At 37.5% G+C, this 26,246-nt stretch overlaps 1 protein-coding gene across 4 annotated transcripts in view; it reads right to left on the bottom strand.

The window, feature by feature from the left end:
• LOC149080274 (rab-like protein 2A) overlaps positions 1–26,246 on the bottom strand; it is an 85,789-nt gene that overhangs the window by 37,414 nt on the left and 22,129 nt on the right. For all 4 annotated transcript variants that reach the window (XM_089239401.1, XM_089239400.1, XM_089239402.1 and 1 more), the window contains 2 exons: positions 19,685–19,764; positions 716–827 (listed from right to left, as the gene is read on the bottom strand). In XM_089239401.1, the coding sequence (XP_089095527.1) occupies positions 716–827; positions 19,685–19,764 (192 nt within the window). The remainder of the gene's footprint in view (positions 1–715; positions 828–19,684; positions 19,765–26,246) is intronic.

Raw genomic sequence — 26,246 nt, 5'->3', positions numbered from 1 at the left:
AAGGGAACTGTTGACAAATTGCATATTGTCTATTCTCAGAAAAAATGGTCAAATAATTTCAATAAGAATCAGTTATATAGATAAAAGAAGAGCACAAAAGCTTGAGTCAGCAAGATACTTGCCTGCTGTATCGAATAATGTTCAGACATGTCTCAGGTTCAATACATGATTAGCCCTTGTCAGAATCTTTTTGATGCAGAGGTACAACAGAAACAGCGAAAAAATTACTGCAGAACATGTTGCTAGTACACAAACTTTCTCACAGAGAAGTTAACACACCAATCTCTCAGCAAGACATGTGAAAAGGAAAGAGTCTTACGCTGCCATTCAGAATTGGCAATAAACTGCTAGTCCCAGTTTAATTAGCCCTTATGTGAAAAAAATGGCTACTACTACTACTACTACTAAACCAGACATGTACTTCGTCCATATTTCTCTGCAGAACTTCTAACAATATGGTACGTGTTGGAATGTGTGTGTACGTATAGTGAACCTTCTGTGAAGTTTGTTTCTGTGTGATGCTTGTTATGTGTAGTGTTGCCATCGGTAATCAATTTTTTTAAACTATGAGTTTTTTCTCAACTCATAGCGAGTGAAGTTTAATGAATGAACAATTATGCCATTGTAGGGGCCTGTTGCTGAAAAAAATGGCTGCGGTGCAACAAAAAAATTATCAATAAGATTAAAGATATAATCTACTATGACCCAAGCTTACCATCTATCTTGTTTGCAGCACATATACATGGAATTTCTGGCCTATAACTTCTCAATTCTTGGTACCACTTATCCAAATTTTTGTATGTAAGTTTTCTAGTTATATCAAACACCTACAAGGTAAGAAGAGCATACATAAGCTCCTAAGCTAATTTTATCAAAGAAAATATGATTGTATAAAATATATTCAGATTAACCTGTTCAATGTTTCTGACATAATATTACATTGGAAGTGCTATGAAAGCCTATATGCAAAGGCGTGAAGTTATTGAAAATATTTGGGGCCACAGGGGCTCAAGACCAATGTTTTGTTTAGGTGTTATTGAGATGGTAGCAAATATTGAGTGGGCTTGAGCTCATGGACCGAATACAATGCTGCTTACAACTAGGGTAATTTGTCATTATATAGTTCACTAGCAGTTTATTTGGCATATAGTTACTAATCCTATATCAATACTATTACATAGCAACCAACAACCAGCAGATTGCATTAGTCATCCACAATTGTCATTGAATGCAGGGAATATATATTTATATATGTATATTTGTATTATTGGCGAGCAGAGAGAGTCGAGACTTCTAAATGTTCGGATGTGTCCTTTCTCGACTGCAATGTATATAGTTAAGTTTAATTACGCTGATCATATTTGTTCGAACAAAATACGGGAAAATAAGCTTTGAAATACGGGACATTACCAATTATTACCAAAAGTAAGCAAAGTTCCCAACTCCAGCTAAAATCCCAGAAAAGTCACCACTTCAAATTGCACTGAATTTAAAAAAAATAGACAAGTATGTGAGACGAATATTCTTATTTGTAGTAATTATCATAATGTAATTTCTGAGTTGTAATTTTAATCGTTGATTTTGAGAATAAAAAGTCAAGTTGGTTCCGTTGGAAATACATGCAAAACTGGAACATTTTTGTAAAAAAAAAGTCGGGACAGCTAAAAAACAGCAAAAACTGGGACTGTCCCAGGAAAGACGGACGTATGGTCACCCTAAGTCTAATTAATAGTAATTTTAATAGTGGTGAATTTATATAATAAAGTCTTCTAAGTCTACATGCAAATATAGCGAATCTTTATGTTATATTTATGGTGACCTTTGTGTGAAAACGCAACAAGAAAATTTTCTTCATGGAGTCTTCCATTCCTAAGCAGCAGGAAACCTGATACTCATCCTCCACCCAAATGGATGTAGAAAAAAAAAAAGACATAAGGGACAAGCCACCCACATAGAGAAAAAGAACTTTCCCTGATTTCTTTCTCCTCTCTTATGGAACAGATCCTTCACAAGAAAAAGGAAAAGAAGAAAAAACATGGAAGCTACCAGCTGTAAAGATCCCAGCTTATGGCAGTAATGATTCCATCCTTTGGTTTCATATGGCGGAAGCTGGTTTCAAACTGGGTGTTCCAAAGCAAATTACAAATTCACCAACCAAGTATAATTAGGTTGTTTCAGTTCTGCCTCCAGAAATTGCATGCACTCTTTTGTGATGTGATTCTGAACCAGGGTTGTAAAAAACCCAGCCCAGGCGGGTTTTCTGAAAAACCTGTGTTTTTTGGCCAAAATCGAATTTCCTATTTCTATAACCTCAAAATATCTAATTTAAACATGTATGCACATCCTTTATATGTGCATCTTACATCATGTCTAAATAAACATTTTTGGTGCACATTAAGCTATGCATTTGATTAATAAAATTTACCATACAACAAGGGAATGATTACGAAGTATGAGGCTTTCATCCCCCCCCCCCAGTATGAAACCAGGCTTTCATACTGGGGGCTAACGTGGTAAGAGCTATTAGCTGAGCTAGGAGGATGTCCATGCACAGTCCTGTTCAGCATTCATACATATGTTATAAGTAAGGAAAATGTGTCTGTCCTCCGTAGTTCAAAGGTTAGAACACTTGCCCAGACAATGAAAGATTGGTGGTTCGATTCCCCACAGAGGAGTGTGAATTTTCTTTCCGAACTACATCTCCACTTGGTTATCCAAGCTTTCGTACTTTGTATGAACAATGGAGAGCGACATAGTTTCTCTCTATAAAGAGAATAATTGTTCACACGCAAATGCACCCACTGCTGCATAATTGTATCTGGACCTTGAGTTGTATGCAGAACCACATAAAGAAAATTGTTTGTGGTAAAATAAATGAATTCAGATAATGAAAATTCTGAGAAATCAAGATGGTGCCTGAATTTTTTTTTCTCCAAATTTTTCAAACCCTGCAGAAAATATATTCAAAAGTGTGCTGATCCGTCAAAAAAATAAAACCTTTAGCTATGTAACCAGAACCATAGTTTTGTTTTTAATCAAACCCAAACTTCCAGGAGCTAGTCCCATGCTTCTCTTTTCCTTGAATTCCTCACTGTTGAAGAATATCCTTGCTTCATTAAATTAAATTCAGAAATATTTTTAAAAGCACAGTAATAATTAAAAAATTATCTGGTTAAGAGGAGGAGGTAGCAGTCATTCTGAGAATTCATCTCTGAAGATGTTTCCACTTGTCCAAATTAGCCATTTTTGGGAACTTAAAACTACAGAATAACTTGAATTATCATTAAATACAAATGTCAATAATATTATTGTATATTACTATCACTTTATACAAGACAACCTGTAATGTATAGCAACAGACCTTGCAGAATGCCTTCATCTGGCTGACAATTTTAACAGGCCAATTTTCAGGGTCGGGCTTATATTATGAGCATCTTGAAAAATCAAGTTAAGGCTTATTTTCTGATTAGGTCTTATTTTAAAAACTATAGGTCTTATAGAAAAACTATACTTTTTGTTCTGTTTCACTTGAAGGTGTTCGTTGCCAATGTTCAATTCAAGAATCCCACAAAGTTTTTTTTTGTTATAAGTTAATTTTATTTTTGTCTCTCGATATTTCAGTTATGAAAGTCTGATGTACCTGTATAAAACTTAATGAAATCTCAGTTTACATACTCTGTGTGTGTGTGTGTGTGAAATCTCAGTTTACATGCTCTGTGTGCGTGTGTTCTAAGTTCATGGTTACATTTTGTTTACAGTTTCTTGTAAGATTTTAATATGTGAATCTCGTACCTAAATGCTTACATAAAAAAGTTAGTAGAATTATAAAAAAGTGTGTTTGTGATTCCAAGAAATTATTTATCATATTTTTGTTCCCAAAAAAATCTTTTAACAATAATTTAAAATATATATATTCTAAACACTGTCCTATGCAGCAGTTTTTGGAATAAATAAACTAGCCTTAAAATAAAATTTTAACCTAAAAGCAACACATTTTCTTCAAAAACAATTTTCCTTCAAAAAAACCCATTTTCCCCAAAAAACCCAGCCCAAGGGGGAAAATGGGTATCTACCCGGGGAGCAAATTTAACAACCCTGTTCTGACCCCAAACGAAGAAGATCCCTTTGAACATCTAAAAACAGAACTAATCAAAAGAAAGAGCAACAGTTCGACTGAAGAAATCAGGAAATTACTGGCAGTTGAAGAACTAGGTAACGGATGACCATCAGAGTTACTCCGTTCCATGAAACATCATGCGGAGCCACATAACATTGCAGATGAACTTTTGGAACTGTTGTTTGTGCAACGCCTTTCTTCACATGTACAATCCATTTTGGCTGCCATTGTGCCACTCTCCTTTGATGAACGAGCTGAAGTAGCCAATCATATGATAGAAGTAAACCAGTACAATGTTGAACCAATAGCCAGTAGCATTCCCTCTGCATCCTCTCAAACAGTAAGTTTCTCGGAAAACTTTTTAATTGCCAAAATTAGGAAATTATCCGATCGTATTGAAGCTCTAGACTGAAGGCCTAATTTTTGATACAGAGGCAGGAGTAATTTTAGGTATAGAAGTAGAAGCCGCAGTCAGAAAAACAATTAGTTTTGTTTCTATCACAGAAAATTTGGCCAAAATGCTTGAAAATGTGAACAACTGTGTACTTACAATAATTCAGGAAACTCCAAAAGCAAAGTGTAGAGGTGTCATTCCCTTTGCCCACAAAATCCTGTCGCCTTTTTGTCAAACATAAATTTTCTTATAGATACAAGATCGGACGTTTCGCTTATTCCGGCAAACTCTGTTGATCAAATGAAACCAGTGTTCTTCACTTTACGTGCGACAAATGTATCTAACATTAATGTATAGCGACAAAAACTTGTTACAATCTATTTGAATTTAAGAAAATTCCAATGGCCACTTTTGGTAGCAAATGTGTCCAAGCCAATAATAGGAGCAGATTTTTTTCTTTTCAATTTCGGTCTCACTCTTGATCTAAAATTAAGAACAATTTTTGATTTATTAACCAATTTATCGTCTACAGCAAAAATTCAATCAGTATCAATTCACTCAATCAAGCTGATTACAGGCGATACACAATATCATCAATTACTTAGAGAATTTCCTGAGATAACAAAACCACAACATGCAAATGTTGAAATAAAGCTTAATATTGTGCATCATATCGAAACTATCGGCTAACCAGTGTTTGCAAAACCACAGCAACTTGCACCAGATTGTTTACATGCAGCAAAAGATGAATTTCAGCAAATCATTAATTTAGGCCATATGCGCCATTAAAAAAGTCCTTACGCTTCTCCACTACATCTGGTACTGAAAAAAGATTGAACAGACTGCAGATCAGTTGGGGATTACCGTGCACCAAATGTGCAAACAGTGAAAGACAGGTATAGTGTCCCCAATATTATGGATTTCATTGCAGAACAGCATAGAAAAAAAATTATTTTCGTATGTTGACTTGATTAAAGCATATCATCAAATATCCATTTATTCAGATGATATTCATGAAACTGCCATAACTAATCCTTTTGGCCTGTATGAAAGTACAAGAATGCAATTTGGGCTATGCAATGCAGCCGCAACATTTCAACAATTCATTGATGACGTTATTTGTGATTTGCCTATGCATTTCTGGATGATATTCTGATTGCTTCAGAATCAGAGAGGAATAACATCTCAAACACCTGTGCAAACTTTTCGATAGGCTAAATCATAGTTTCCCAATCTTTTTTGTCCCATCGCCCCCATCTTCAGAAATTTTTTTCTCCCATCGCCCCCCAACGAAATTTAACCCATAGGATCCTATGTTATACCCGTAGCTTCTACCGCCCCCCTGGAACTTTCCATCGCCCCCAAGGGGGCGTTAATGCCCACATTGGGAATCACTGGGCTAAATCATTATGGTTCAAGTCTTAAAATATCGAAATGCATCTGTGTGTTTCTAACATTGATTTCTTAGGCTATAATGTTTCCGAGCAGGAAATTAAACCACTTTCAGATTGTGTTAAAGTAATGCAGGATTTTCCTCATCCAGAAACTGTAACACAATTATGCAAACTTTTAGATCTATTTAATTTCTATAGGAGATTCATGCCTAACGCAGCGAAAATATTACCTTCATTAGTTAAATTTCTTTAAGGTCAGCAAAATAAAAAAAAATCAAAACTAACCAAATCATGCAATCAAGCTGACAAACTACAGTGTAACCTTGAGGATGAAACTGCTTTTCACTATGCAAAACAAGCATTGGCTCAAGCCACTTTACTACAGCATCCAAAGCCAGGTGCACAACTTTGTATCACAGTTAATGCTGTTGGTGGCACATTAATGCAATATACTGACCATGCATGAGCACCGATAGCATTTCTTCCTCAAAACTATCAGACACCCAAAAGAAATGGTCAACTTATGATAGAGAGTTATTTGCAATCTATAACTACTATAAGAAAATTTTGATACATGTTAGAAAGCAGAAATGTTTCTATTTTTACTGATCAAAATCCATTAATTTTTGCTTTCAAACAAAAACCAGAAAAATGCTCCCCAAGACAATTCCGTCACCTTGATTTTATATCTCAGTTTTCAACTGATCCTGAAATTCAAACTTACTTAAAAGGGAATACTTCTCTAAAATTAGAATTGATACCATTTCCTCTAGCAGATACAAATATCTATTGTGACATGTCAACAGTAGTGTATATACGGGGGGATAAGCTGGGCTATAGCCCAGGGTGGAAAATTCGGAGGAGCAGCAAATTTTTGAGTATAGAAAGCGAGAAGAGAAATTTTTTTTAAAAATTCACGTTTCATAAACGTGTGGAAATGCCATGTGTCATTTCTATCATGAATAATATATAATTAATATACCATATTGCTTATTTTTATTTGTTTGTGTTCTTTCCACACAGAATGCTGTTGAAGCAAAAAATACATTATCATCTAACCTTCATATTTACAGCTATTCGCTACCTTCGCAAATAGTATTGTCACAAGTAAAGTTGGGAGGGTGAGTAAGCATCCAGCGAAGTAAGGCACTCATTTTAGATTACTGAAGGTGTTGGAAAAAAGACAGAGTTCAGCTGACGTCCCTTAAAGAAAAGGTGGGTGGTGTCTTCTTTGGAGGGCTATCTTTTAGATCAGGCATCTTCAGCCTGCTGCTTCCGAGTACCACGGTGCTCCATGAAGCACCCAGAGTGCTCAATGCTCATGTCAGATTTTGTGCCCGCGTGTACTTGATGAGCGTCTTCATTGAACGCCTTGAAAAAGTCCATTCAAGGATTAAGATCATCCTGATTTCAGACATACGTATGTCAAACTTGCTGTATAAAGGCCGCTTCTCAATATGAATGGGTCCAGACACAGGGTCAGATAATTAAGGTAAAAGATAATAGAAAGTCTGAAGACCGAAAGAAAAAGTCTGAAGAAAAATAGTTTTTAGCCTTCAAATAGTATTGCTAAAAGATATTATAATAACATACAAAGGTATTTTCTTTCAAAATTTTAATTTAAAAAAAACCAATATTTTTTTCATTAAAAAATAAATTGTTGATTGTCTGGAGGGGGGGGGGGGACAACAGCCCACATACGTCTCTGATCCCACCAATATGTGTTAGAAGGTAGGGGGCAGAGATGATGAAATTTTGCTGACAAGGGGGGAGGGGGTCAGAGTTTCGCTGATTTTTGCTGACAAGGGGGGCAAGAATGGCTAAACATTTGCTGGCATAATACTTGAACGGCCCCAAAGACAGAACATTTTCTACAACGCAGATTTTTTTAATACGAGGAGAAAAAAATAATGAGGGATTTGCTACGGTAAGATGAGTAGACAGGACAATAAAAGAATCTTCTGCAACAAAGATTCTCTTATTGGCATCAGTCGGGGCTTTGGTGGAAGTCTTTGGGCTATGGTTTACCATCTGAAGAAGCAGGCTAGAGGTAAACACAGATAGAAACAGTGTTAAGTGGCTATAAATCGAATGGATGAATTCGATTACAATACGATTTTTTTAAACTTGTTCGGGAACCGAAATGGGATGAATGTGGTCAATCCAGAACAACATCCATTTGCAGTCTCTAATTGGAATATAAAGAAATCCTGTTACAGAATGGTAAGCGGGGTCCCGAGAATTCCGTTTACTGGTCTTATAAGGACAGCTCTCTCATGTGACGTTTTCCTGAAAACAAAAAAAAGGAACAAATGTGGAGTGACACCCACATTTTTATGAATTGTTTACAGTATTACAAAACACTACATTCAGTTATAAATGCAGGATTACTAACAAGAAAAATGAAAAAAAAGCTCCTCTTCATTATACACTTTCCTGACGAAAACAAAATAAGCAAATATCAAATATAGCTATTCATTTCTGATAAGTTCACACATTTTGTATTTTGTGAGTTTTCTTTAATGATAATTTATGAACAATCACCACAATTCAATCTTAGATAATTTGTAATACTTGTATTCAATAAGGCGTAACACATACTTTTTTATACAATACATCGATAAATTGAAAAAGTTTGAGCTTGAGCTCATTTAAGAAATTAAAATAAAAAAAGGAATATTTTTATTGCATTTTAGTTTTATTTTGGGTGCAAAGCTACATGAAGTTGACTCACATCCTGGTATTAATACAGGGACAACAATTAAATCCAGTTTTTTCTGCAATCTACTATATTAGGGGGGAGGCTTCTGACCCATGGACCCTATATACGTTTTCGCCTATGGTAATTTGTAGTATAAATACCGTGAGTTATATTGGCTCTATAAAACACTTGATAATTTTTTGTCTCGTCTTAATCTTGAAAAAAAAAATGTATATAAGTTATATATATTTTGTGTAATTGGGACAAAGAAAGAGGCAAAGGGCGCTAACCTAGTGTTTCGGAAGGTACCAAACTCTTCAGTCAGCTACAGTAAACTCTTAATCGCACGACATTGCACCTTTCATAAATATTTTTGCGATTTTCGCTCACTAAACGTGGTTTGCGATAGCACATTCTATGGCAATTTTTATTCTTCCTGATGCCTAATATCCCCCTCTGAATTTTTTGCCACCTCAAGACAACATCCTGTAGATCTATTTCAGAATATGTAGCTTGCATTAAATCACTTAAAAGAATTACAATCAACAAATCTGAATAGTTTTCATTATTGTTTAAGTTTTATGCAAACACAAATTGAAACAACGAGGAAACTGGCATCATAAGTGTTCAATGCATTCATTTGTGGTGTGCCGGCACCCTCAGCAAACGTTCATGGTTCATTTTTCACTCTTTAGATGCCGTCATGCCACGATGTATTTCCATCCTCATAGTATATTTTTACTTTTTGGTACAAAGTATACAACTCGATGGCTACACATTATTGTCATTATCATCTCAACACACTGGAGCCAATGTGCGTCTGTCTCATGTTGTAGAAGCAATTCTAATGTTATAATTTAATTAAATGCCTTTAATGCAATTAAGATTAAATTTTCCTTCTGAACATCTTGGAGTCATCAACACTTCCTACAATGGTGACCTTTCCATGTGTGTGCATGTAGCAAGTTTTGACACTATACTGAGAGACTGCTAGGATGCCACAGCGTCGTCTCAACAGCAATCCTAATGCATCCATATACCATAAGCTTCAATTTTTTTCTTCATGGAACAACACTCAAACTGGACATTTACAAGAAAGCTACCTGTGATTATTCTATATTATTTTCATCATTTAGCATCATATCTTTGCTCTCAACCATGCTTCAGGCAGACGACCAAAATTTGCAAACACCACAAATCTCCCGTGCAGCAAGGGAGGGGGGGGGGAGAAGCGAATCCAACTCTGTGGTTCAGCCAAGTGAAGGCGCACAATTTGAACTCACAAACATAACTGTGGACACTACTAAATTCTATCACGTTGTTGGGGTTGCAGAGTCGGATGTTCTCGCATCGGCCAACGATCTTATTTATTAACCCACCGAGAACAAATATGAGGCTTTGAAAAAACAGCTTATTAACCTATACTCGCAAAGCGAAGTCTCATGAATTCATACGCTTTTACAAGTACTCGAATTGGATGACAAACGGTTGTTACAGCTCCTAACACACATACACTTATTAGCCGGACGTAGTGTGGGTGAACCCCTCTTTAAATCACTGTGGCTCACCAGGCTGCCAAATATAACCCAGAGTGTCTTTGCTGAGTTAAAAGATGACGTCAACCAGCTTGCAGCCATCACTGACAAAATTTGCAACCTGGCTCTTCCAGCAAATATCACTGCAATACAGGTGCCACCACAACAATTGGAACAACTTACCAAGCAAGTGAGAGAGCTAATGGTTGTCGTCCATGCTTCTCGGGGCTACGATCGCAGCCTTCTCCCTTCTGCTGAAGGAGCAGCTCAAGAAATCGATAATACAAAGAGCTGGAGAACAGTATGTGTTTTCATCATATCAACTTTGGTTCAAGAACTAAGAAATGCAACCTTCCATATACCAACCGCACCCAGCCGGAAAACTTTTTTTTTCAAACGAGAACAACTCAGGTTTATCGCCATGGGCAATTTATTACCTAGTGAGTTGTGCCAGAGTGTAAGTGTGTGTACCTAAGAGTCTGAGTGCATATCTAGTGTTGTGTCTGATTTTTCAGTGCTGCCAACAGCCGGAAAACTGGCCACAACAGTGATTGCTATATCCACAGAATTGTTTTGGCTGACCAGACTTAAAAAAAAAATACTTCATAGACACAGGTGCTGATATTTTGGAAGAACTTCATACCTCAGGCCAAAACACCAATGGACTTGCTTCTGTTTGGTGCAAACAGTACAAATATCCCAACTTTTGGTACCAAAAGACTTACCCTCGACCTGAAACTACACCATCCTTTTGCATGGACATTCATTGTTGCAGACATCCAACAACCTATTGTCAGGATCAACTTCCCTCAACACTTCAACTTACTGGTCGATGTCAAGAACATTGATGGTAATACTAACCTGTCTTCCTCTGGCAAACCATCTAGCTCACACCTGTCGTCAACCAGCATCAGTGTCCTCTTGGATGATTCTAGGTTTTATGAAGTTTTTGCACAGTATTCGGAGATAGCCAGTCTGTCTCAAGTATCCAACAAAACAGGACTTTTGACAGTATATCACCACATCAAAACCAAAGGACAACCTGTCTTTTGCAAACCTGGGCACCTGTCACCTGAGTTGCTAAAGATAGCTCAAAAATAATTCAAATTTCTAATGTCAGCAGAAATAATTTGACCATCAAAATCGCATTGGGCAAGTCTTCTGCATATAGTTTGCAAAACCAAACCTTTGCTTTGGCAAAATCATTAATTGCAATCTATTACATTTGTATTATTTGGAAATATTTTGATGTGTGTTATTCCCTTTTCATTTAAAAAAAGTTACATAAATTTGTCTGACAAGATTTGGTAAAAAAAGTAGGAAAAGTAAGATAAAACCTAGAAAGTAGGACAAAATCTGGAAAGAAAGATATTTTACCAAAAATCAGGACAAGTGGGAGCCCTGCGATATACCATCCTGACCATAAGCAGATAAAGGTTCCTTGTAGGGAGGGGCTTTTTAATCAATGGGGGCAGTCGTCCCCTCTATACCCACCTATGGTCAGGGTACGACTTAGGGGGAGTCTCAAAACTAAGATCAGTCAGTGAATATATGTTTAAATGTTGGGACCCCATAGACAAACACTGCAATTACCATAATGTTGTTTTTCCATGCTATATAAATTTACTATAGAAGGGCCCATGTAAAGTCTGGCTTGGGGGCCCACCTAGGGTTCCTAATCCAGTGACGGATTAATGCCAATTTGTGGGTGGGATTAGTTGGTTGGAAGACTCAACAAACTGGGGGCCTATTTTATTTTTTGACTCCAGAGAGCAGTCACCCTTATGGCCCCCCCATCCTGGGGCAGGGCTCCTTTGCTGGGATCTTTGGCGGGCCCCCAAGCCAGACTTTTCACAGGCCCTTCTATAGTGAATTTATAGCATGAAAAAATAAAAAGTGATGGTATTTGTCCCGGACCCAGGGCTGAAGCCCTGTCAGCCCCACCCTTGTGGGAGCCATGGTTAATGGCCCCCTAATCCATCAATGCTAGGTCCATAGGGGGCCTTCCCGGGGCAGACTTTTTTCTTGGGGCCCCCACTTGAAAGGGTTATTGTTATGCAGAATATGTGCACATTTTGTGGAGGTCCCCACTCGCAGGGTTCTAGGGCAGTGCCCCAGTTGCCCCAGCCTAGTTAAGAGACTGACAAAGATGTGGGAGCCATGCAACCAGTGACGTCTCAACACATGGGCCCACCCGGGGCCTCAAGGGAAGAGGGGCCTTACAGAAATTAGAACCTGTTGAAATTTTAAAAAATTTCTAAGGTGGGGCCTCAGAAAAATCACTTGGCCCGTGGGCCCATGATGTTCTTAAGACGGCCCTGCATGCAACAAGTATTGTGGGGCTGAGTTATGAAGAAAATGATTAAATCATAAATTTTTAAAATGAATTCATACCTGATGAACATGAAAAATTGAAAGGTTTATTCTTTCAATCCCCCCCCCCCCCCCACACAGCATAAAGTTTCTAATAATTCTGTTTTTGTTGATTTTCTGAGCGTGATTACTTCTCATTGATTCATTGATTTAACATTGCATGATTCCTCAAAGATTCCAAGAAGAATGACAAATGACCTATTCTTTGGACAGACTCTGCTGTCACAGCATTCGAGAAGTCTAAATCAGATTTGGTCAATGCTGCTGCGCTAACATATCACTCTTCCGATCATAAGCTGTCAGCCACAGTTGACACATCTGACGTTGCTCTTGGTGCTGTTCACCAATCTCACACAAATTCTGGTTTACAGCCCTTGGCCTTCTTCTCTCGCAAACTGAAGCCTGCAGAATATAACTACTCTACCTATGACAGAGCTCCTGGGTATCTATCTACTCAGCAATTCAACATTTTTGCCACTACCTGGAAGGCACAGCAACTTCATAATCTTCACAAACAACTGTCCCCTGGTGAATGAATTCCAATTCCTGCTCCCTTCGCCCATTTTGCCATTTGGACTACATTGGCCAGTTTAGCACTGACATCCAACACATTTCTGGATCCAGCAATGTAGTTGCTGACACATTGTCTTGCATCAATGAAATCAATCTCCAATGTCCTAACCACACGGAACTCGCTACAGCTCAGGCAGAAGATCAAGAGCTTCGAAACCTGATGAAGAAGACAGACTCTCAGCTGCAGTGGAAATCACTCAAACTGACACACTCTACTCCCGTTATCTGTGACACAAGCACCAGAAGTGTTCGCCCATATGTACCACATAATTTGTGCCATGATGTCTTCACATTCCTTCACAACCTGTCTCACCCAGGTATCTGTGCTTCCAAACAACTACTCCAGGAACGTTTCATCTGGCCTTCCATGCTGAAAGATGTTGCAGAGTGGACCAGGTCATGTGTTCAATGTCAAAAATGTAAAGTGAACAAACACATTCACAGTTCACTGCAGATGTTCAACCTACCCTTTGCAAGATTCGAACATGTGCACATAGACTTGGTAGGTCCACTTCCACTATCGGGCAGCTGCAGGTATCTTTTAACATGTGTTGACAGATACAACAGATGGCCAGAGGCCTACCCTATTGCAGATATATCTGATGAAACAGTTGCTCGAACATTTGTCTCGGGATGGGTTTCAAGATTCGCATCCCATCTAACATCACTACAGACCACAGCAGACCGTTTGAGTCCAACCTCTTCAGGGAACTTATAGCTCTTCTCAGTCCTCAGTGCATTAGAACAACTCTATACCATCTGGCATCCAACAGCTTAGTAGAACAGTTTTACTGTTCACTAAAACAGTCATTGATGTCCACTCCAACAAGCATTGGACCAAAACACTACCAATCGTGCTACTAGGTCTCTGATCCGCCTACATAACTTCTTCACACCACATGTGCTGAACTAGTGTATGGCACCATCCTAAGGCTACCCGGTAAACTGCTGTGCTCATTAACACCGTCCCAAACGAAGGATCCTAATAGTTGCTTCATTGAACAACTGTGCCAAACTATGGCTAATTTGCAGCCTGCAGCAACTGTAACTTGTTCTAAAGCTCAGGGTGTCTACCAAATACCAAAAGCAAAATTTCGTGACATTTTGGTGACTTTTCTGTGACCTTTTTTCATTCGCAGGGCTCCCACTCAATAAATTAGAAAAAGTAGGATGGGGGAGTTTACCCCCCCCCCCTGGACAACATAATCATGGCATAATAAAAAAAAATCCCTAGAATTTTTTTTTTTTAATTTTTTTAATTAATTTTTTCTTTCATAGCACACCATTTCAGTATCCTGTAAGATTGACTCAAGCCAAAGTAAAATGACAGAAATGACTTGGTTACAAAAAAAAGTTTTGGCCAAAACAGGGTCTTAGCAACCACAGATAATTCTTTTCTGTTCTCCTCACAATATATATATTACATTCTTTTTGGGGAGTCTTCCACAGTCCAGTCTGTCAACTCTCTTTGACAATACACAAGGAAAATTATGAAGATATGTAAGTTTTTTAAGAATGATGCTCTTTCGATACCACTTCCAAAAGCAAAATGTGTAAATTACAAGGTGTGATATAAATAAGTAGAGGTGGACCAGATGGTTTTACTGCGTTGTCCATCCCTTTTAAAAAGGATTTGTTTAAATTTTAGTGGTCAATGCCAGTGTAATCGTTTTTGAAAAATGAAGCACTTTCATTTCTAGCTCTTTACTTGAGCATTGTAAATATTGTTTGTGCCTCTGCATGCCCTAAAAATACAGAAGAAAATTGAATGCTATTAGGTATCATCGAAGTCACAAAACCTAGAATAAGTTTATGTACCCAACTGCTTTGTTATGCAAACTGTTGTTTCAGCTATACACAAAATGTGCACCATAATTTTGAACAATGAATGTTAGTTACTGTCCAAGACCATGAAGTAGTAAATACAAAAAAAAAAAATTTTTTCAACCAGGCAGACGTTTTTAATGACTACTCTCCCTCAAACTAAGCAAATGAAAAATTACTAAACCACCAAATGGTCCACATACACTCTGCCCCCCAAAAAATAACCTTAAAAACAATACAATTTCTGCTTTGGCAAAATCATTAATTGCAATCTACTACATTTGTATGTTTTGGCATTATGTTCATGATTCCTTTCTCAGTTAAAATCAATTATACAAATTTTGTTGGAAATGTAGGACAAAAGTGGGATATTTTACCAAAAAGTAGGAAAAGTAAGATGAGTGGGAGCCCTGCATTCGACAAAATGAGTCATGCTGGACTGTTTTCTTACATCAGCTGTTCCCAAACTGTGAGGAGCGACCACCTAGGGGGGTTTGGCTTAATAAAATAGAGGGTCTTAATGAAAGGGGGAACACAAGTAAATTAACAAAAAAAACCTTGAATTTTGGTTTCAAATTTTTAAAAACATTTAAATTTAAAGTTGATTACAACGCCCATAGAAACTGGACCCTAAGAGCTCAAGCCACATAAGCCTTCCCCCCCCTCAAAAGCATAAATGGATACAGGTTGTTTCCCTAACAAGATGAGGGACTAATGTCCACCTTTTGTTCTTCTGCCTATGTCAATCATTTTTTTTAATTGGGGAGGGGCAATGATGATGATCCCCTACCCATCGCTTCAACCAACTTTGAAAAATCACCTAAGTCCTCAGGTTATTATGAATATGCAATGCAATCCATTCCTTCATATGCCCTTGCGAATTGTATATACGGACGTCGGGCAACCCTATACCCCCACCCCTCATCAATGCTTTTGTCGTATCCGAGTTTCTTCACCACCTACAACAAAACTTCAAAAGCAAGCTCCATGGGTGCACCTGCGCTCATTGAAAGCGTGTCCTGCGAATGCAAAACTACTCAACACACTATTGATCGATATTAAACTGTGTGCACAATAGCAGCGTTGCGCTGCGATGCATAGCAATAGTGGGTTCAAAACAGAGCAAAAGACCTGAACGACGTTGAATGGAGCAAAGTTTGTTGAAGACAGAGCAGTTTGTTCAGTTGGTTCAATGATCTGTGCCGACTGTCGAAATCGACAGTTTGCCGTCGGAATTGACATACATCGCCAGGCAGGGATGTGCATCAGAAGAAAATGCTGTTTTAATAGAATGTGCACGAATGAGCCCATTTCTTTACTGATTGCATTAACACGTGCAGACAAAACATATTGCCGCAGGTACAATAAAAAAATTAGAAGAAAGGTTTCTTATATATGAGAGCCTGAATGAATTAATGAATGGATGTCAGAACTTTGCCACTGGACTTATCCCGTTGCCAAGATCTCTTCCAGCCCAGCTTTGTGGCAGAGTCCGGAACACTTCATTTTGTGTCAAAAAGAAAACAAATAAAAAAATAACATACAAAAATTTTTACAACATATTTTCCTGGACAATTGGGTACTGTCGCAATTACAAATTTTGTGGTGATTACAGACGAGATGGGGTTGGTAGTAGGAGAAAAGTTTCTGGGTTTCGTTAAGACTGATGAATGTATTCATATTAGGATGGAGGTATATTTTAAAAGCGATTGGGGGGGGGGCGGCATGCCATCTCATCTGTTATCTTACACTTGCCACATTATATACACAGGATAAAAAAAAAAAGAGAATCTTATTGTGAAATATAAAATATTCATTGGAGCATGTAATCTCGCTTAACACCTTATTGGTGAGCAAATGGGTTTGATAAGTTTCGGACTAGAAGCCAAGCATCAATTTTATTGAGTTGAGTTCACTTGCTCCGGTGGATTTGATTAAAATATACAAAATAGAAATATTGTGTGGGGGAATATATACAATTAGGGATCACCTGTCTCATCTTGTTTAGTCCACATACGAGAGCCGAAACCATCGTTCAAGTCCAGCCGATTTTCCAATTTGGAGGGAAGCACAGTAGAGGGCTGATCCAGCCCTGGGACTCTAAATGAGATAATTCTCATTTTTGTTTTTCACACTATAAATTCACTATACAGGGCCAGTGAAAAATTTGGCCTGAGCCCGCCAAAGATCTCAGCTTAGGGGGGGGGGGCACTACTGCTAGATGTGGGGCCACTAGACCAGTGTTTCTCAACCTTTGAAATCCCGCAGCGCAGTTGATTTCTTTTTTCTTGATTGGGAGACCTGGGTATATACAAGATTAATAGAAAATAAATGGGTAAAAATGAAGCAAATGAAGCAGTAAACCACTCACGCCCAGTTTGGCGGAGGCCAGGGTCCAGTGATTGAGGAACACTGCACTAGACCAACCAAGGACTCTTTCGAAGGATGGATTTCACATATTCCTTTTCCTATTCACATTTTTTGAAGTCCAATATTAGACGATTATTATTTGCTCTATCCTCATGTTTACATGTCCGTCTAGATCAGGCATCTTCAATCAGTTGCTCGTGAGCACCATGGTGTTCCCCAAAGAACCCAGAGTGCTCAATGTCATGTTCGATTTGGTGCTCACGAGCACTTGATCAATATTTCATTTACACCTTCTGCAAATTGCATTCAATTATTAAAATCATCCCAATCTATGCATTTGTACATCAAACATGACGTAAGAGTGCTCTTCTTTTGATGATGGGTACAGGCAGTGCTCGCGACTGGAAAAAGGTTAAAGACCCCTGGTCTAGATCGCAAGCTTGTTACCATATTCCGATGGTTCTCTTTTGTCAGCTGCCTCCCTTGAATAATTCATGGTTCATCGGCACAGCTTCCCAAGAAGTTTGACAGTGTTTTCACCATATAAAAGAACTACTTTAAAACATAGGTTTTGTGCGCACAAATCCATATTTTGAGCTCGCCACGACGCACACTTTTGGAAGCACTGTGGTACTCCTTTAAATTCGGCCTAAAAAGTTATGTCGCAACACAATTAATGGCGAACCAGTCCGAGTCGGTCTTCTCTTGAACTCTCTCGTTCTGTCGCATGCGTATACTGTACGATTTTGTCCTTCGCTATAGCTAGTCGGTAAAGATTGATGCAATCAAAATAAATAAATAAATAAAAAAAAAATTTTTTTTTTAATTTTCGCGGGGGAGGGGAGGGGGGAAATTAGTGCCCTTTCACCTGTCCCCGACAAGGATGGGGCTGACAGGGCTGCAGCCCTAAGGCCAGGGACAAAGGGACAATCACCATCATTGTTTTTTCATGCTATAAATTTATTACAGAGCCCCCCCCCAGTGAAAACTCTGGCTGGCGGACCTGCCAAAGATCCAACAGCCCTGCTCCACGATGTGGGAGGAAGATCATGTCCTTTCTACGGTAAACCAATATTGTTCCCAAGAGGACTCCCTACTACCGTGGTTTATTATAGTTCCCTCCTCCTTTTGGAAGTATCACGTGACCCTGAGAATACTGCTTTAGGGGGAATATTGCAAATGGTGAAAGGTTCAGACAAGCAAAGAAAGAAAAGTTCATTTTTGTTCATCCAGTCTAAATCTGCCCCAATGTAGGGTGGCTACATATTGGCATTGTTCTTTTCTGTTGCTACTCACCCATCCATCCCTCTGGGGCAAAAAAAAAAGAATAAATAAAACCTGAGAGAGAAGAAAGAGATATTGAATGCCACAGCTTCTCCAAAGCCTAAATTTTAGGGGGGGGGGGGAAGATCTTTAGAGAATCAAAAAAATCTGTGACCTTCACTCAAATTTTGTGACTTTTTCGGGACTTCCGTGACCTTTTTTCTTATTCTGGGACTTTGTGACTTTCCCCGTGTGTAGACACTCTGCAACTTCTACTTCACGTTTCATACATTCAGCACTATCAACCTGCACTCATGTTTTCCTCAGAGTTGACTGCCTCAAGCCTCCACTGACTCCACTCCATGATGGCCCGTATCCAGTTTTGTCTCGAACTGACTGATAAACTAATCATTCTGGATGTAAATGGCAAGAAATCAATTGTCAGCCTGAATAGAGTAAAACAATGTTTCATGGGCACTACAGAAACCAATTCCAACCATGAAAAATCCTTCGCACATTCCTGTGGAGAGCAAAAAGGACTGCAATAAAAAGTCTCAAGTCTCTACTCGCTCAGGACGAACTGTCCGATTCAACTTGAAATATCATGATTGTATTTAAGTATTGTAATTACCTTAACTTTTTTGTACCTCCAGTACACATTGGGGGAGGGTACCTGTGGTGTACGAACGCTCGATGTGCAAACGTTCACAGTTCAGTTTTCACTCCTTAGATAGCGTCGCCATACCATCCTCATATAGTATATTTTTCTTTTTTAATGGGAAGTATACAACTCAACAGCTACACATTATTATTATTATTATCTTCACAAACAGCAGTCGATGCATGTCTGTGTCTCGTGTCGCAGAGGCAATTCTATAATTATGTTACAATTTAATTAAATACCTTTAATCCAATTAAAATTAAATTTTCCTTCTGAACATTTTGGAGTCAATACTTCCTACACATTCATTCAATACATTTTTATAATTATTGAGAGTTTTTGATTTTTCGTTGAAAGTATAGTTATCCTATATTGATGATTTGAATAATTTGTAATGGTAAACTTTTTTTACCATTTCCTTGAGCTTTAATTTCTCAAATTCTACTGTAAATACATGAACTAAATTTTTTAATACTTGCCAGAATACATGCATGAGCTTGATGGTAATAGGAAGGATGTACACTACTAAACTGTTCTTGACCAGCTGTGTCCCATATATCTACCAAAAAAAAAAAAAATATATATATATATATATATATATATTAAAAAATCTTCCATTTAAATATTGCAAATGACACAAAGAAATATAAGGCAGTGAAACTCCGTTTTCAGATTTAAGCTATCGTTGCAATTCATTCTTATACATCTTGATGTTGAAATAATTCATTTGTACATTGCACAACTTTAATTACACAATGTTTTCATATCAACTTGAACTTCAAATTTTGTTTAAAATATATTCTTGTCAATCAAATTAAAATTCCTCTGTAGGTTGCATAAACACTTTACTGAGCTAATCTTTTATGAATATTGCTACTGCAAAAGCTCTAAATTTTATTGTGATTTCCAACAGTTAAGTTACATAAGTATTGAGCAGGCTGATGACCACTTTAAAGTGAGCATTAAAATTATTTGTTCATTGCTTCATTCAGATATGCAGCTAGGCAACAAATAGCTGTCCCTCTTGTCGCTCGAAATGTGCAGTAAAGCATCAGCAGACATTGGGGGTGATGATTTGCTGAACAATCTCTTCCTTCAGAGACTTCTGTCAGATGTCCAGCAAATTCTGGCGATTTCTTGTAATCTGCTAAATAAATTGGCAGAAATGGCTGATGTGACACTTGCCACAGTGTAAAACCCCACTTCAGTTCATGCGGTTTTGACTGAAACTTTACAGATGCAGACTGTTCTGAAGGACACAGTTCTTCTTACATGGAACCTCTAGAAACACGAGCTCAATCTCAATAAAGAAATCGCAGCAGATCTTGTCAACATTCAAAAAGTTGTGACAGAAACTATCGGAACTGTTGGTACCACTTTCGTTTCAAAGAAAGAGCAACCAAATAATGTGTCCAACCCTGTAGTTTCAATCAGGGAAACTAGTTGGGCGATCACTCGATGCTCTGAGTGACACCAAACTTGAGTGCTTCCATCTATAGCTGTCTGTCCAATCATCTTCTGTGAAGTTCCTCATTGATACAAATACACGTCCCTGTCATTCCTGCCATAACTGCATAATCAAGTCGTCACCCTGGAAAGTTGCAGCTTTTTACAGCAAACGAAAACTGTCATCAACATCTATGGCCAACACCTGTTTAAGTTGAGCCTGGGGTTATGAACGACATTTTACTGGCCATTCACCATTGCAGCAATTTCGCAAACTATCATTGGGGTAGATTTCTGACATCATTTTGGCCTGTTAGTTTATGTTCGCCATGGATGTCTGATTAATCCTGTAACACAACTTTGATCATTTTTGTCACACCATGGTCATTTCCTGCACATAAGGACTAATTACGCCAGGACCTACAATTTAGTGCCACTTGTGAATGGCAGACTTTTTCCTATACTCACTCAGTGGTTGGTGCGCTAACCCCCTCATTGTTAGACTCTCTGCAGTAGCAATCTTTTTCTGTGGTCATGCTGCCATTTCTGTTGTACCCCTGTGTCAGGAAAGTTTCTGACAAGGATGAACCAAGTATCGAACTCGCGACACCTCTAAACATCCTTTGGTACTTTAGGAGAGTATCTTATTGACCTGGGCTACCATGTCCCACAACTTTGATCCAAAGGTCAAATCTCAACTACACCACAAATTCAAATGAAGTTCATGGATGGAAACCTGATCTTTCACTGCCTGCTAGCAAAATATCCAACACTAACATAAACTTCCGTAGGTCCCAACACGTTCAACACAATGTGCAACACTTCACTGAGACAAAGGGGACACCAGTCTATGCAAAGCTAAGGTGATTATATAAGTATAAGGTTATAAGTATCATGGCAACAAAAATCTTTTGGTTACCAGTTTTTTAATACTTATTTAAATAAAAAGTTAAAATTAATATTGAATAAAATTAATTAAAATAATTAATTCAATATCAATCATTTGAAATTACCAATAATTTTATTGGTAATTTTATTGGTATCAAAAATGGAAATTTCATTTATAATTTTGATGAATTTTAAGAAAATTGATATTCAGCCACAGAATATTCAGTATTTGGCCAAGACATTAGCCAAATATTCGATATTCGGCCAAATCACCATTTGTCCCATCCCTATTCACCATTTTATTTAATATTTCAGAGATGGCGCTGAACTCTAATTTGCCTGGGTCCCGGGACCCAGGGTATTAAAAAACTCTGGGTCCCTTTTGAGTGAAAGAGGGTCTCTGTCAAAAAAAATTATTGTGAAAAAAAGTATGGTCCTTCCCCTTCCCCCATAATTCACTGGTATCTCTATGAATTTTTTCCAGCATGCCCCAGGTCTTTGATCACCTGCTTATATCTCTTCGTTGAGACAATGCGGCGGGTCATGTTCTGGGTAGGAGAAGGAGGTATCTCTGTGTGAATCAAATAAATAATTCATTTCTAAAAACATGTTCTAGCCAAAGGTTTATTTACTTTCGTTGTCTACTAGTAGGAAAAGCCTCTGAGAATTGAACATGTGGAATTTAGCACATGTAATAAATCTAAAACAAATATAGTCCCTCCCCCCCTTATAACGATTCCATTTAGAACTTTTTTCCACTTAGTACGACTTATTTTCGTCGTCCCAACTCTAAATAATTCTCATTAAGATTTCCTGTTTAAATTGTTTTCCTGCTTACAACGTTTTATGAGTTTTTTGAAAAACTTTATAAGCAGGATCCACTGTAATTACAAGTTAGAGGCACATATTTATATATTTCCTAATAGATTGGTTTTTTTTTAAATTCACTTTCTATTTCTTTAAAAAATCGTAGCTCTTTCAATAATATATTCTGATTTAAATTTTTAAAGCAAATGAGATTCTCTTTCTCAGTACACTCTCTCAGACACTTATCTTCAGATTCCCTATTCATATAAATCCTTGCAAAGCGATTTCCTGGTAGAATGACTATTTTTTTCCTCCCTGATGGTCCACCACTCTGATCTGTTGCCATTTAACTGCCACATATTTTCACACCTGAATATGGGAGCTATGTCAGATTTGTGTTGATGAAACTCAAGTGTGTTTGTGTGTGTGCCCAGCATTTAGCATATTTTGTGTTTAGTGGGGGGTGCCATCTATCTAGGGATGCAACTAGATACTTTCTCAAATGAGGCAAGCACACATTTTGGCACACCGTGTAATGCAGAAGAAGCAGTTATAAAGGGTAAATTCGGCACCTCCTCTAGTCCAGAGCCTGGGGGCACTATACCCACCCTAGTTGCAGTCCTGCATCTATCCTCCAAATTGGTAATGCATGGATTTGAAATTTAATGTATACATATTTGTGTTGTAGGTCTGTGTGACTTTCATGGCGACCAGAGCTTTTTTCAAAGGAATAGACAACTCAAAATTGGAAAACCTTAGAAAATCATACTTTTAGTTGATTACCACTGCGCAATCGTGGGTTCCAAACCCGGATTTTCATCAAAGGAAAAATTAGGGAGGAGGGGGTATGGGGGCTCGAGCGCCCCATCCCAAGAAAATAAAAAATATTTTTGTAGGAAATTAAAATATTTTCGAGAAATGCCGCCTGGCAGTAGAGTGGTTAGGGAACTAGCTTCTCACTGTGCAGGTCTGGGTTCGAATCCCTGTTTGGGCATGGATGTCTACTAACACTAACAAATTCCCTGGACGGATCACGCTGATCCCTTGGGAATATACTTAAAAAAAAAAAAGTCTTATACTATGTTAGTTTAAAATTCTTTTTGAGCGTTAATGATCCACAATTTCTGTGGAAGAAATCCTTCTTCCTCTCCACAAGCCGATTCTACATACACACCAGTGATTTTTATGATGCGAAATGGTGACCACCATCCTAGCAGCTGGGTGACAAAACTAGATATTCAAGGTAGACTTTTTACTGATTCATTTTTTTTTTCCTGAACAAACTCTGAAAATGTTTTACACTTTGAACAGGTGTTCCAAATACTTTAAGATTTTTCAAAAAATGTGCATTCGGAATCTTGTAAGAACAAGACGAATTTCTGCCGTATAGACGCTGTCTTTGAATGCCGACAGATAGCTGCGAAAGTACCGCAATTTCTGGTATGTAACCGGAGGGGAGAAACCCCCCCCCCCCCACGAGATGGGCAAAAGCTGCATTTCTTTTTAACAATAAAGCAATTCGATGCTGCTCTTCATCTCAGACAATGATTATCAAAATTAAAAGAGGCTACATTATACAATGAGATATCTCGCTAAAATAACCAGGGTTGTTTGGTTTAAACCACTGGTTTTAACCAAGTGGTTTTTTTCAAAAAATTAAATAAAAGTTGCCTAAATATCATTTTTTTTCCCTTGAAAAATATGATATTGGTTCATTATTAGCCAAAATGTTTCATTTTTACCACATTTTATATCCTTGGGGTACATTCTGATGGTATATCTTTAAATGACATAAGATTTTATAAGTGATTTTTTCAAAAAGTCTCATAAAAGTGGCTAGAATATGTATATATTTCTCATACGAAGTATCTTAGTCATTTAAAGTTATATATAAAAGCCAAAATTTCTCATTCTTACAACATTTTCTAACCTTTGGCTACATTCTGATGCTCTATCTTTAGCAAATTCATGAATAAGGATTGCATCACACATCTAAATGTAGTGGTGTATTATCTCACAGGGTCTCTTTTTTCCCTTCACAAAGAAGCAGCTACAGTAGTGACACCATCATGCTAGGGGCAGGTTGTCCTATAATCCAATAAAGACACCAGCTGTCCTTAAAGGACAAAGACTAGTGTACTAGTTGTTACATTATCTCACATACATTTTCATTTTCTTTCCCATAAGCAGTAGCACATCTCCTACTATATATCTCCCAGTCTTAATATTCAATAGTTGTTTTTTTTATACTTTCACACACACACACTGTTAAGCCCAGTTAATCAAGGTTCTACTGTATAGTAGTAACAGATTTAAGAAAAATAATCAGCTATATACAGGGTGATTATAATTTAAGTTTTGATTCCAAAACTATACAATAAGTACTGATCAGAATGACTTGAAAATTTGCATGGATACTCCTGAAGCAATGGAAGTTTCTTTCGCAAAAGAAAAAAGTGCAAAATGTGCAAGTAGATGATGCTGTACTTGGCCAGCAGTATAATCTATTTTGTGCAACCACATCATTTCGGCACTTCCACAGCATCAGTGTGTGGATAGAACTTCTATCAAGATGCACATTGCAAGAATTTTCAAACACACAGTAATCCATTGAGTTAAGCAAAAAATAATTAAATTGCAAAAGTTGGTTTTTGTTAAAATGTAATAAATATTTATTGATTAATTAGCATGGGAATAGTGTTAATTACATTAATAAACATTTTATTTTAGTTAATTATTGGAAGTTTGAATGATTTTTCAGAAATTTCATTGTTTTTAATGTTAATACTATTTAAACCAAAAAACCCCGGTTTTTTGTTTTTTTTCAAAAAAAACCGGTTATTTTACAAACCCTGAAAATAACCCCTCCCACCTTGGCACTGAAAACTTTTGTGCCCTTACAGTGTGAAATACTATGCATGAAAGCGCTATTCCATGGGCGTAAAAAAATGTCCGAAAACATGGACATGGTCGTCATGGGAAGTTTTACTGTATAAGAAATTTGAGAAAACTATTTGTATCATGAAAGGGGTCTCACATCTGGGAAGGGTGGCCCTGTTGCATCTGATCTATGCTGATATTCATTGCACAAGAATTTGGCAGCTCTTATCAAAACTAATTGATAAAATAAATCTACATACTTTTCAATAAAAATAATTGCACATAAATGGTGCATAAATATTCAACCTTTAAAGGTAAATACCAACACCAGGTCTTAATTACAAGTCCCTTTTGTACCGGGAGAGCATATTGTTCCGAGTAATGTCTCACACAAATCCTTGAAATGAGCAGAGGATGAAACAAAATGCAGGACATCACAGATGTATTCACAGATCAGTAATTTTTACTGTTATTCACAAACAGATATACGCTAACCAAAAAGAGCAAACAACAAATAAGATTCTCACATTGAGGCTAAAGTCCAACAACTGACTCCTCTCTTGTGATGACATCACTTTTTATAGGTATGGAAGAATTCACATTTCTCATTTGGCAACAGGACATCACCAAGTTTGTAAATTTTTAAAGGTTCGCAACAAAATGCACTATCGATTATTTACAGGTGAAATATTACGACTATTTACATAATCTTCGTAACAATATTATTTTTGTCTTTGATTTATGCGTACTTACAAAAAACTGATGTTTCATGCCAATTTCAAGAGCTCTGCAGAAAACTATAAATTCACCAAATATTTACTCATAGACATCCCCCAGTCTCCGAGTATTGTAGCTATACATTGTCTTTGTTGTGTTATCTTATACCTTTTATTGTTATATATTTATCTTTACACACAAATAGCATGATGAAAACCAGTTTGGCATCCACACACGGGAAAAAAATCTAACTGGACATCTCATTTCCATCCTTATTATCATGTATTAATGTAATCATACCTT

This window comes from Pholcus phalangioides, unplaced genomic scaffold (assembly GCF_987345545.1).
Source record: "Pholcus phalangioides strain wild (caught in Gottingen) unplaced genomic scaffold, Ppha-v1.0 ptg000011l_1, whole genome shotgun sequence".
Lineage (NCBI taxonomy): Eukaryota > Metazoa > Arthropoda > Arachnida > Araneae > Pholcidae > Pholcus > Pholcus phalangioides.
The sequence above is the reverse complement of the archived record's forward strand: the minus strand, read 5'-3'. Positions and strand labels throughout refer to the sequence as shown.